The sequence below is a fragment of the Neovison vison genome, chromosome 1 (genome assembly GCF_020171115.1).
Source record: "Neovison vison isolate M4711 chromosome 1, ASM_NN_V1, whole genome shotgun sequence".
Taxonomy (NCBI): Eukaryota; Metazoa; Chordata; class Mammalia; order Carnivora; family Mustelidae; genus Neogale; species Neogale vison.
The window spans coordinates 257,426,637-257,438,925 of record NC_058091.1 but is presented as its reverse complement, the minus strand read 5'-3'; the positions used below and the strand labels follow the sequence as shown (position 1 = coordinate 257,438,925).

The window sequence follows — 12,289 nt, the reverse complement described above, 5'->3', positions numbered from 1 at the left end:
GTGCAGAGTAAGTGATTAATAAAAAGCAGTCATTAATCAAAATTCTAATCCATCTGTCTCCCTTTGCCTAGCCTGTGGACCTCCTGAAAGAGGACATAATTTTTTTAATATATTTCTTATTTTTGTCTTTCTCCCCATGCCCACCCCACACAATGCCTATTATAGTGCCCAGCAACTAACAGATGCTTAAGGAATATCACATCTTTTATTTTTACTTTTTAAAATTTAGAATACCAATATGACAACAAATGTATATTTTTCAAATAATAGATGCACATTTAAATTTTAAAAATGAGTACTTTCTCCTCCACCCTCCCACCTAGACACCTTGTCAGAAGCAACCGCCATTAAGAGTTTGGTGTTTGTCCTTCCTGATCATGTCTGGTACATACAGAAATAAATGATGCAGACGTGCAAGTCTACTTAACAAATGCTGGAGCCAGAATGTTGATATTTAACAACTGTGTGGCCTTGGACAAGTTAGTTGGCCTCAGTGTCTTAGTTTTCCCATCTGCAAACATCCTATCTCCTAAGGCAATGATGGGAGATTGAATGATTTACCATTTGTGAGACGTTTGGAATAATGCCTGGGACATGGTAGGTTCTATGTGAGCTGGTTATATAAAAAACAAATATTGTTCTGAGACTTAATTTTTCTGAGTGACCTGCATATTTTATGCAGAGCTTTTTGTGTCAAAGCATATTACTGTCTCATACTTTTTAATGTCTTCATAGAACTACATTTTGTGAATATGCTTTAGCTTATTAACCATTTGCCTATTGATGGACACTTAAGATGGTTTCAACTATTTCACTGTAGACACAATTTGTAAGTATTATAAATCTTTGCATGCTTCTGGGAATATTCCTTTCAAATAGATTCCCTGAAGTAGGATTGTTGAACCAGAGATCGAGTATGTACACTTAAAAATTTTGATAGATATTGTGAAAATTGCTACTCAAAAGGTTGTACTGATTTACTCCCTAAGTGGGTGTGTATAAGTCACCATTTCCCCACACCATTGTCCACACTGGACATTTTTTCCCCCATTCTGATGGTGGGTGGAAAAATTAAATATTTGCTAAACTATATGGACAAATAAGTGTGTAAATGAATATGTGATTGAATCAATGAACAAAATGGGTCAACACATGAACCAGAAGAACTTGGATTCACTGGTTTATCTGCTCCCTTCCCCCACCGGCACACTGGCCATGAGCTCACTGACCTCCCTTCTCTGCCCACAGCCTGATGGAGTGTGCTGCAGAGCACCCGACTATTTTCAAGTTGGTGGAAAACTTCGTGAACCTGGTGAAAGGCCTCCTGGAGAAACTGCTCGATTACCGGGGTGTGATGGCGGACGAGAGCAAAGACAACCGCATGAGCTGCACCGTGAATCTGCTGGTGTGTGGGCTTGGCCACCTCGCCCCAAGGCCCCATCAGACCAGAGTCCTTGGGGCAGGCCTGGTGTGGGGTTTTGCTGTGCTTTTGATAGAGAAGTAGTGCTCAGGGCTTCGCAAACCAGACAAAAGTGAGATTGAATCCCTACTCTGCCACCTGCTTTCTCTGTGTCTTGAGGCCAATAACTTCATTACACGCTCAAGTTTCCTCATTGACGAAATGGGAATGAGTGTTTTCTTTAGTATTAAAGAAATACATCATATGGAAGGGAAGTGGCCCTAGAAAATGGTGTCGAGTATGAGCTCTGGAGTTACATAGCACCTGGGTTCTCATCCTACCTCTGAAAATTAATAGAGCAGACAAGTCCAAGACGTTTTCTGCAGGGTTTCATGGTCTTATCTGTTCTATAGAGAAAATAATTGTAGCTATTTCTTGGGTTCTGCAGTCCAGGGGCATAGTTAAATGCTTACTACATATTACTTTCTTTCTCTTATGGACTGGAGTAATCGAATAACCAGAATTTACAGCAAAGTAGCATGGGCCAGGCTCACCAGAGTAGCTGATCTCAAGTCCAGGTCCTTACCCCCTCCACCACGTGACCTGCCAAGGGTCAGGAAAAGTCTCCCTTCATATGTCCTGCCATACGGTCATGGGACCGGTTGTAGCAACCCTAGCACTTCACATCATCACTGGTTGAAATGAATGAAGTTGGCCAAAAGACCACGTGGCATCCATTGTATCAATGCCCCCTGCCATGCTCAATGCTCCGGAAATATAAATCCTGTCCTCTAGCTTCTTTGTGCGGTCTCTGTTTGCCCTGAGTGGACTCCCTTTTTAACAGCCTAGATATTGCCATTGATTTTTTGAAAGGCCAAGGGGAGTTTAAAAATCCTGATTACAGCAGAAAGGAGTTCACTGCTAATAACTCCACCAGGTCCAATTTACATAAAGAACAGGAAGAGGGGTTTTCCAGGGGTTTAGCAATTTCTCTCTCTGGAGAGGCGGAAGTTAGTTGCAGAAAATGACCTTCAACAGTCAAACTCTGACCAGGGAGAGAGTTTGGAACAGGCTGATCCACAAGCAATTTTATTTAGACCCTGCTAGCTTTTGATGTGGTGTAAACATGGCATCAGGAAGGAGGACAGGAGGAGGGTATCGGGTAGCTGAGGTCTAGTGTGGCTCTGCCACCCGCTCACTGTGTATCCAAGAACACACCACCTCCTCTCTCTGAGCTTCCAGTGCCCCTGGGTACACTGGGTTAAACCAGGTCTTCTCAATGTATGGCTCAAGGGTCAGACCATGACCTCTTGGCTCAGAGCTTGTGAGGACTCATTTACAAATGCATGAGATTAGGTGGAGATTAGGTGGAGCCCAGGGTTACTACTAGTCTACATGACCCCCAAGCCTGAGTTGGGCTTCCTAATATTGCCAAGTTTAAGTGTTTTTGACTATGGAGTCTCCTCGTAACTCCTCATACTGCTGTACCAACAAGAGTTATGATCCATTATTCTCCCTGAGATCTAGATCTATTACTGTTCCTATTACTCTGATTACTGCTATTACCACTGAGTCCAACCAGCTTCATCTGAGTACTAGATCTGAGCTTGCCAACATCAAGCTGGGCTGCCTTTTGTTGCAGACTCTGTCAAAGTGGACTGCCTCCATCATGACGGTGCCCCCTTCAGCGCAGCAAATAGCTCAACTTTACCCCTGATATATGATGGTTGGGGTACCCCCTCTTTCCCTATACAGTATAAGATTCAGGGAAGCGACTTTCAAGGAAGAATCTCTTAAGAAGGGTGTTGGACACATTCAGGGAAGTAAATTTGTGCTCCCATCTCAGGGCCCCCAGATAGAAAACAGCAGTCTTCCTTGCATCTCCTTCTCTACGCCCTCTACCCCTGCTGTTCTGCAAAGAAAAACACTCATCACTGTTTTTCCTCCACTCCCTAGAATTTCTACAAAGATAACAACCGGGAAGAGATGTACATAAGGTAAGATTTTTGTTTTCTAAAACCCAGACCTGCTGTGTCATTCTCTTGCTCTGTATCCTTTGGTGGTTCCCCACTGTCTTCAGGATAGGATTCAAACTTATCTTCTGAACACTAGGTCCCTCTCTGTCTGATTCCTATCAATGTTTCCAGATTCAACTCCTTTCATTCTCCTATAAGCAGCCCCCCATACTACATGGACTTCTGCCACCTGCCGTACTGTTTTGCTGTGTCCACAGGCCACACTTTCTTTAACCATCTTTGTGGACTGAGCTGGTGAATTGCATCTACATTTGTTGAAGGCTGGCACATGAGGCCCAAGTCCAGGGTTTATGAAGCATGTAGTGAGACCATTGGCCAGCCCAGTTTCAAAGAGAAAAAAAATACCAAGATGCATGATATCTGCTTCCTTGTAGGCACTTAAAAGACATTTATTTGAATATATCACGAAGTGGGGCTTTTTGGGGATATTAGCCTGGAGCAAAAAACTCCCTTGCCAGTTTTTCTCAGAATCTCATTTTTTTTTCACCAAGGTTTTTTTTTTTTGTTGTTGTTATTTTTACTCATTACAAAAATAATGCATACTTATTACCGAAACAATAGCAACAAAAAACTTATAAAATATAGACAAAAACAAAAGAAATGACATAAACTACCATAATCCATACATATTCTAGACCCTTTTATATTTATGTATAGATAGAATTCTATGCGTGCATATTTTTTACAAAAATGAGATCATATTGCTCATAATTTATTCTTTGCTTGACAAGAATTTCATGTCAACAGATGAATTTCAACATCATTTTTAATGAAACTATAAAATTCTCTTTCCAGAATATACCATAATTTATATAGCCAGTCCCATATTGTTGAACATTTAGGTTGTTTCCAACTTTTTTCTATCATAAATAGCACAATGATAAAATTTTTAGACATATGTCTTATGTGCCTAAGATCTGTCTTGAAGATACCCTCGTGAGACAAGAGCCCACAAAGAGAAATTGACCAGAAGTTTAACAAGCATTTTCAAGTCTTTTGACCCATTCTGTCAATGACCAGAGACTCCAAGTCTGAACCTGCTCTGCTATTATTGCAGATATTTTTAGGTACTTAGTTTAGCATTATTCCAGGAATAGGAACTATCATTTGGATAAAAGATAATTCCATAGGCTATCCTAAGCTTAGACAGTATTTATAACATCACTAGACAGGACTTATTATAGCAGTACAAAGCTTTGGAGTCCAAAGGGCCTGGGGTCTTCACCTTGTCTTCTCTGTGACCCTTGATAAATTTACCCAGTCTCTCTGGGCTGAAGTTTCCCCTTATAGAATGTTTCCATTCTACCTTCTGTTTTGAGGATTAAATGAGATGCTATAGGTAAAGTGTCTGGCACATAGATCCATCCCTCCAACCTCTTTTCTCTCCTTCCCATTTTAGAAACACAGATGGTGAGCCCCAGATCTCCATAAGCTCTGGAGATTTGAATTCTGTTGTAATCTAGGAAAACTGCATTTGCCTAAACCAAACAATGTAACAGGGTATAGTCAGAAAACCTGTTCTGTTTGGCAGGCATAGTATTTAAAAACATTTTTAAATTGGTTGCCAAAATTTGAAAATCTAGAGATTTTACATAAAAATAAGAATTTCCCTCTTCTAAAAAACTCAGAAGGTGTAGCAACACTGTGCCCTCCTTCTGTCCTGACAAATCTGGAGCACTCTGGCCATTACCCTGTCTCCATTCCCCATTGAATTTCACCCTGCTTACCTCACTCAAGCTGCCCATCTGGCCTGTGTAGGTGTTTGAGCTTGAATCCCTGGTCAGGTCCATCAGGACGTTTTCCTTGGCATCTATAGTAGATCACCAAATCCTTGAGTTGGCAAAGGAGAGAAGAGGGTGCCCTTGTTGATCCAGTAACTGAAGGTAGCAGGAAATCTGTCCCTCTGGCTGCTCTCTTAAAGGTTTTTGGACCCAGCCATCTAGGGATTTAAGGGACCAAGGATGGGCAAGAAGATATAAGATAGGATTCACCATGCACATAGAAAACCTCTAAAGAAACCGATAGGAGCCTGTAAAGGTAGAACATATGCTCAACACTCCCTACATGCAAGCCACATGTAATCCCACTGATAACTCTGATTGATGGGAAGAAAAGTGAGGGACAAGAGTGCAATGGCCATGATTGTAAAGGCAGAAATTGTTGATGCTGAAACCTGATTCCACATATTTCTTGCTCTACTTTAACTTAAATCTGTGTTCTTTTTTTGTTGTTGTTGTTTTTAAAGATTTTATTTATTTATTTGACAGGGAACACAAGCAGGGGGAGTGGGAGAGAGAGAGAGACTCCCCACTGAGCAGGGAGCCTGATGCAGGGTTTGATCCCAGGATCCTGTGATCATGACCTGAGCCAAAGCCTAACTACTGAGACACCCAGGGGCCCCAAATCTCTTTTCTTATCTATGAAAGGATGATTGGGTGGATGGATTGATATGACATATAAAGTACCCATTTGTTGGATGAATGAAAGAGCAAATCTTTCTACCTGGGATATTTATCCCTCACTCATCCCCTTACTTTTAGATCCTAGCCCAACTGCCATGCTATAGAAACTTTTTCTAGAAGTCCCTCCTCTCTCCACCTAGATGAATTCTGTTCTCATGGTACCACAGACCTCTCCTTCACCACATAGATAACACATGAATTTTTGGAATGTAGAGTCATCCCAGGGTTCAGAACCGGAACCTCATATTGCAAAGGGAAAGAAGGTGGAAATGTGGTTGTGGTTGAATAGTGGATTTTTCCTACTGACAGCTCAAGGTCTCCACATGGATATCCAATCTTGAGGCCCGGATCCACTTGTTTTTCTTACCAGAAAACACACTTGTTTTATACCAAGAGAACACTGAAGACAGCTGTCCTTTATAGTGCTGTGGCTTTTTCATTCTCCTGGACTGGTACAATGTTTAGAACACAGGCTCTGGAAACAATTAGCCTGGGATCATGTTCCAGCTATTCCAATTATTAACACAAGACTTCTTTTTTTTTTTTTCCCAAGTTTTTTTTTTAAGATTTTATTTATTTATTTATTTGTCAGAGAGAGAGAGAGAGCACAACAGGCAGAGTAGCAGGCAGAGGCAGAGAGAGAGAAGCAGGCTCCCCACTGAGCAAGAAGCCCAATGCGGGACTTGATCCCAGGACACTGGGATCATGACCTGCACTGAAGGCAGCGGCTTAACCACCCAGGCGTCCTAACACAAAACTTCTGATGAGTTATTAATCTTGCCTTCCTTAATTTCACTTACTTGTCATATTGCATTAGCCAGAATCTTCAGTATCAAGTTGCATACTGACTGGGATGGTACTTAAATTTTCTAGGCCATAGTCTTTTCATCTGCAAGTGAGAATTCTCAAAAACCCATCTCCCAGAGTTGCCATGAGGATTAAATGATCTAAGGCTTTCAAAATACTTAGCATGCTACCTGTCACACACGAAGTATCTCACTAACACTAAAGGCTGCTGTCGTTGCCCTTGTAGGCGGAGCTGATTATCGAAAATGGAGGACTCCTTTGTGATCCTAAGTGGTGCCTAGTTGTTCTGTATGACTCTCACCTGGCCTTACCTCCTGCCTCCTTGTCACTGAACTTGGTAACCTAGCATATTTCCCTGCACAGGTACCTGTACAAACTCCGTGATCTTCACTTGGACTGTGACAATTACACAGAGGCTGCCTACACACTCCTTCTCCATACCTGGCTTCTCAAGGTACTGCCCTTCCAGTGAAAGTGATTTGTGCTAGGATCTCTATGGGGCCCCAACAACAAATTAAAGAGTTAAGAAAGAAATAGAGAAAGAGAGAAAGGAAAGAAAGAGAGAAAAAGAGGTAGAAAATGAGGGAGAAAGAGAAAAACAGAAAGGAAGGGAAGAGATGGAAAGAAAAGGGGAAAGTAAGGAAAGAGATGAAAGAAAAGGAAAGGGAAAGGAATACGAAAGGAAGGGAAAGGAAAGGAAAGAAAAGAAAAGGAAAAAATAATTAGCCAATAAATTTTGTTTTGCTCTGTCCCCAAACTCTTGACCTGGCCAGTTACTTCTCTACACTGCTTTGCCTGGTCATATAAAGTTTCAAGTGACATTCACATTTAGCAAAAACAATAAACGCCCCCCCACAAGATATGTTTTACAGTTTTATATAACATCCAAAAATCAACTATAAATCATCAGCATGCCCAGTGAGCTGTTTTCTTCCTCTTGAAAACAGTATTGTAACTGGACAACATCTAAAGGATTTCCTTTGGCTTTTGAAAAGCTGGGTCCCTGTCTTATAGGGGTTCAGAGAAAATACCTACAAATCATACACATGAGCCAAGAGAGAGTTGAATAAGCACCACTTGGCAAAAATCAGGAGGCACTTCCCAAATGGTTACTGCAGCCCAGCAAATCTCTGAGCACTCACAGTCAGAGTGGTGGGCAAGATGGCAGGGGTGCTGGCAGGGCTTCCTCTTGCTTCTCATTAGTGAGGAAGATACCTGCCTCTGGCTGCCTCTCAGCCCTGGGTGACTGCGTGTGTCTTTTCTTCTCAGTGGTCGGATGAGCAGTGTGCCTCGCAGGTCATGCAGACAGGCCAGCAACACCCCCAGACTCACCGACAGCTGAAGGAGACGCTCTATGAGATCATCATAGGCTACTTTGACAAAGGAAAGGTAATTTGTCCCTGTCTTTCCTCTCTCTGTGTGACCTTAGATATGGGAAAGTCGGTTCCTTCCTATACTCTACGCCCTATCCATCTACAGGTCTGGTCACCTCTCCCTCCCAATTCTAAGTCTGATCACTTGACTCCGCCTTCTCACCACCTCGATTCAAGTCCATTGTTCACTTGGCTACTCAATGGGTTCTCAGCAATCTGCCTGTTTCCTCCATTGCCTCCAACAGATCATCCTTCAGACAGAAAATGGGGATCATTAAACATACACTGGATCTCATCATTCTCCTGTTTACAGTCATCCCCATGGCTCTCCCTCATTCCACCAGAATGGTTACACAATCCTGCTCATGACCTGTGAGGGCCCATGTGAGCTGTCCTCTGACTGCTTCCCTATTTCATCCCTGCCAGCTCCCACATGTTGTACGCCACACTCCTTTCCACGTCGGGTTCTTTGCACTTGCTTTTCCCACCTTCGAAGGTTTTTCTCCATAGCTTTCCATCGCAGGCTCCTTCTCACAGCTCAGAGCTCTGCTCAGACATTACGTCCTCAACGACCTTCCCTGACCAACCTAGACAAAACAGAATTTTAGCATGCCATGAACACAGAGACTTGTCCACTGCTGAATCCCCATTGTCAAGCACAGAGCCTGACATGTGAGGTCAAATAAATATAAGTTGAACAAGTGAATGAATCGAGTGACTGAATGACACTGTGATGCTATCACTGATTTTTAACAGTAAGGACAAAATGTTTGGTTGGGTTTGGTCAAGAGATTAGGCAGACCAACTGCTACCCACTCCCAGTCTCCAGGTGTCTTCAGGAAGCACCAACCCAAATGCATCCATTTGTCCTACAGGAGATGTGGCATGTCGGCTAACTGCTCAGGCTCCTTCCTGGGTTCAAACCTTGCTCCTCTACTACCTACAGTTCCCTTGACCTCTTAGGGACTCCAGTTCCCACCCAAGATAGTGATACTAATAATACGTACTTCCTAGTGTTGTTGTGCAAATTAGGTGAGAGGGCGCATGTCGAACAACTAGTCCTATCTTCTTAAGTTTTAGTTCTCACCTTTACCCTCCTCTGCCTTCAAGGCCCCAGTGACTCGGCCACTTCCTCCATCAAGCTTTTCTTGAGTCCTCCAGCTTACCTACAGCTCTCCCTCTCCTCTGAATTACAGGGTCTCTTACAGCTTATCGGGTCATAATTTAATGGACTTAATTTTGGTCTGCTCTGTCGCTGCAGTTCATTGTATCTGTCTTAGCCTGATCTCCCCACCTTCCCTGGAAAGACAAAATGAGGTAATGTCTGTAGAAGGGCTTATAAATTCCCAGGAGCTGAGCAGTTGGAAAGACTGTTTTGATAATTTACAATTATAAGCCTCTTGAGGGCAAAGAGCCTGCCATTTCTGGAACTTTCTGCCCTACTGGCATCAAGGCAGAGCTCATGATTTGTTTACAGCTAATTCAGTCCATCACAGTGTGAACGCCCAGAGGACATGTTGAACTTTATCCTCTGCAAAGTACCCAGTTCAACTCACTCTCTGCTGAGCAGAGCGGAAAAAGACACCATCATCTCCAGCTGCTTATCACCTAGTTGGCAAAACAGACATGCCAGCCATGATCTTTCTTGCGTAGTACCCTTTGGAGTTGTACAATAATGGAGGATGAGGGAGGGAAAGTCAGTGCCAAGGTACTTTGGGAGCAGAGACGAGAGAACAGATGGGTATAGCTTACTCTGATAGCCACTGCTGTGGAAGTTTCCAGAACAAGCCCAAACCCTTCAGCATCCCTTTACCTTCCTTTCTCCACATCTCCCCTCATGGAGATTTACTGCTCCAGAAACACACAAGGGCTTTCTCCTCCATTAGTCGACCTGTCAATACTTGTGAACTCCTGTATATCCCTTAAAACCCAGTTCTCACATCTATTTATGTGTATCTTTACCCACGTGTGTTTCATGGAAGAAGAGACTGTGTCTTTTCCATATTTACATTTGTCCCATCACTGTATGGAATATCAAGTCTGGAAACCAGCAGGTGCTCCATAGTTACTATATGAGATTCAGAGGGATGAGTGACTGTCAGAGGTCCCAGTGACCATGTGGGCAGACTCAGGGAGAAATCTTAAGGTATCTAACTCCCTCCCTGGCCCCTTAGTTGTCTCTTAACACATGGGGAGAGCATTTCTGGCATATTATGGTAGGAAGTTGGCAAATACCTACACATGAGCCAGATAGTCCCCTGACCCAGCCCAGGGACTATATTACCATCTTCTTATCAGGCTTAAGAGAAGAAAAGCCCCAGCCCAGTCTGGTCTGTAGACTTGGTTCCTCCTGGCACATAAAGCATTTTTATGCCCTTCACTAAGTTGTCCACGGGTTTACAGCTGTGGCTCCTCCACTCGGCACTTGCTTTTATTTATTTTTATGCTTGGATGCAGAGAGAGCATTTTTGCTACAAAGCACACACTACATTTTGGCAACCTCCCCTCTCTCCTTCCCCACCTCCCCTAGCTTCTTCATTTAGATGCATTTTCCATTTTAAACTGAATATGAAATGTGATGGGTGTCCCTTGAGATTGCCAGATCTCCAGCCCACTCTGCATCTCCCCCGCCTCCCTGCAGAGGCTCCCGACCCCCTTTAGTCTAAGATGGAAGGATGATCTATTGGATTCAGTCTAAGACAGAGCAGAGGAAACAGAAAATCCCCTATATCCAGGATTTTTTTTTTTAGCATTTTTTTTTTCAAATGGAAAAGACCTATTTACAAAAACTTCTATTTTTTTTTTTAAGAGAGGGACTGGGGATGTGGGGCAGAGGGAGAGGAAGAGAGAGAATTTTAAGCAGGCTTCATGCCCAGGCAGAACTCAACATGGGCTCAATCTCACAACCCTGAGATCATGACCTAAGCTGAAATCAAAAGTCAGATACTTAACCAGCTAAGCCATCCTGGTACCCCTTACACAAAGTTCTAATCACTCTTTTTATGCTCTAGTTCCAGATCCGTCCCCACCTCTATATAGCCCCTCCCCACTCATACACTCCAAATAACCACATTAGGAAGTGACAGGTATAAAATTTTGGTTACATGAGATGAATAAATTCTAGAGACCTGCTGTCCAACCTTAGGACTATAGTTGACAATCCTCAGGTCACACCCAGGTGTGCATTCTAGCCCAGCTGTTGGTCAGGCGTGTGACCTGGGACAGTGTTTCTGCCTATCTGAACCTCCATTTCTCACTTGGGAAATGCAGATGTTACCAGTCACCTCCCAGATCAGCTGTGAAGAACCAAAGAGCATGCAATTAAAGTATTTATCCTCTTCTCTGGCTGCTCCATTATTTGTCACAAAACTAGAGTGCGGGGTCAAGGAAGGGTCATGCTCCCTGGGAGGTACCTGGCTCGCTGTGCATGGGCTGGGCCTGGGTCTGAGGGAGGCTTGCAGTGCAGTCCCAGGAGGCATGCTGCCGCAAGTCCCTTCCTCAGCAAGGTTCTGCAAGCCTGGAGGTGCCTCCTAACCTTTGTGTCCATGACCTTCCTATAGATGTGGGAAGAAGCCATCAGTCTGTGCAAGGAGCTGGCGGAACAGTATGAGATGGAGATCTTTGACTATGAGCTCCTGAGCCAGAACCTGGTAAGGTTGGGCGCCCAGGGCCTTGGGCTCCCCAGGGAGGCTGGCGAGAGGAAGTGGGAGGCCAGGTGGGGTCAGGACTACAGAAAAGGACTGGAAGTAGGGCCTGGGCTGAGGAAGGCTGCTGCAAGCCTTCCTTCCAGATGGGAATATTTCCAGAGAGAGTATTCTGGGAAAACTCATCAGTGACAGTTTCCCGGATGGAGTGGTAAGTACCTGCTTGGCACTGGGGCAGCTGCTGCTGTTGCATACCCGATAAACACTGGGCTACATTTGCAGTAAAATCCCCACAAATCACTAAGCCAATTAAATAAAAACGCAAATTTGTGCTTTCTGATTAACAGATAAATCACATTAAAATGCTCCCCATCTGGCCATTCCCCATTAGCTCCTCGGTGCTGGTGATTTGGTGGGGGTGAGTGGAAAGTGGGGGAAGCCAGCCTAGCCTGCTCATGCTGCAGATACGGGGCTTGGTGGGGAGGTGGCCTCTGTAGGGACAATGCAGGACATCCTGGCTGCTCCTACTGCTCCTACTGCTCGGACACCTCCCACAGATCTCCTGGCC

At 43.9% G+C, this 12,289-nt stretch overlaps 1 protein-coding gene across 1 annotated transcript in view; it reads left to right on the top strand.

The window, feature by feature from the left end:
• The window catches only part of DOCK2 (dedicator of cytokinesis 2), a 424,170-nt gene that overhangs the window by 380,984 nt on the left and 30,897 nt on the right, over positions 1-12,289 (top strand). Inside the window, exons 35-39 of the mRNA XM_044229734.1 lie at positions 1,249-1,405; positions 3,356-3,396; positions 7,068-7,158; positions 7,974-8,093; positions 11,638-11,727. Of these exons, the coding sequence (XP_044085669.1) occupies positions 1,249-1,405; positions 3,356-3,396; positions 7,068-7,158; positions 7,974-8,093; positions 11,638-11,727 (499 nt within the window). The remainder of the gene's footprint in view (positions 1-1,248; positions 1,406-3,355; positions 3,397-7,067; positions 7,159-7,973; positions 8,094-11,637; positions 11,728-12,289) is intronic.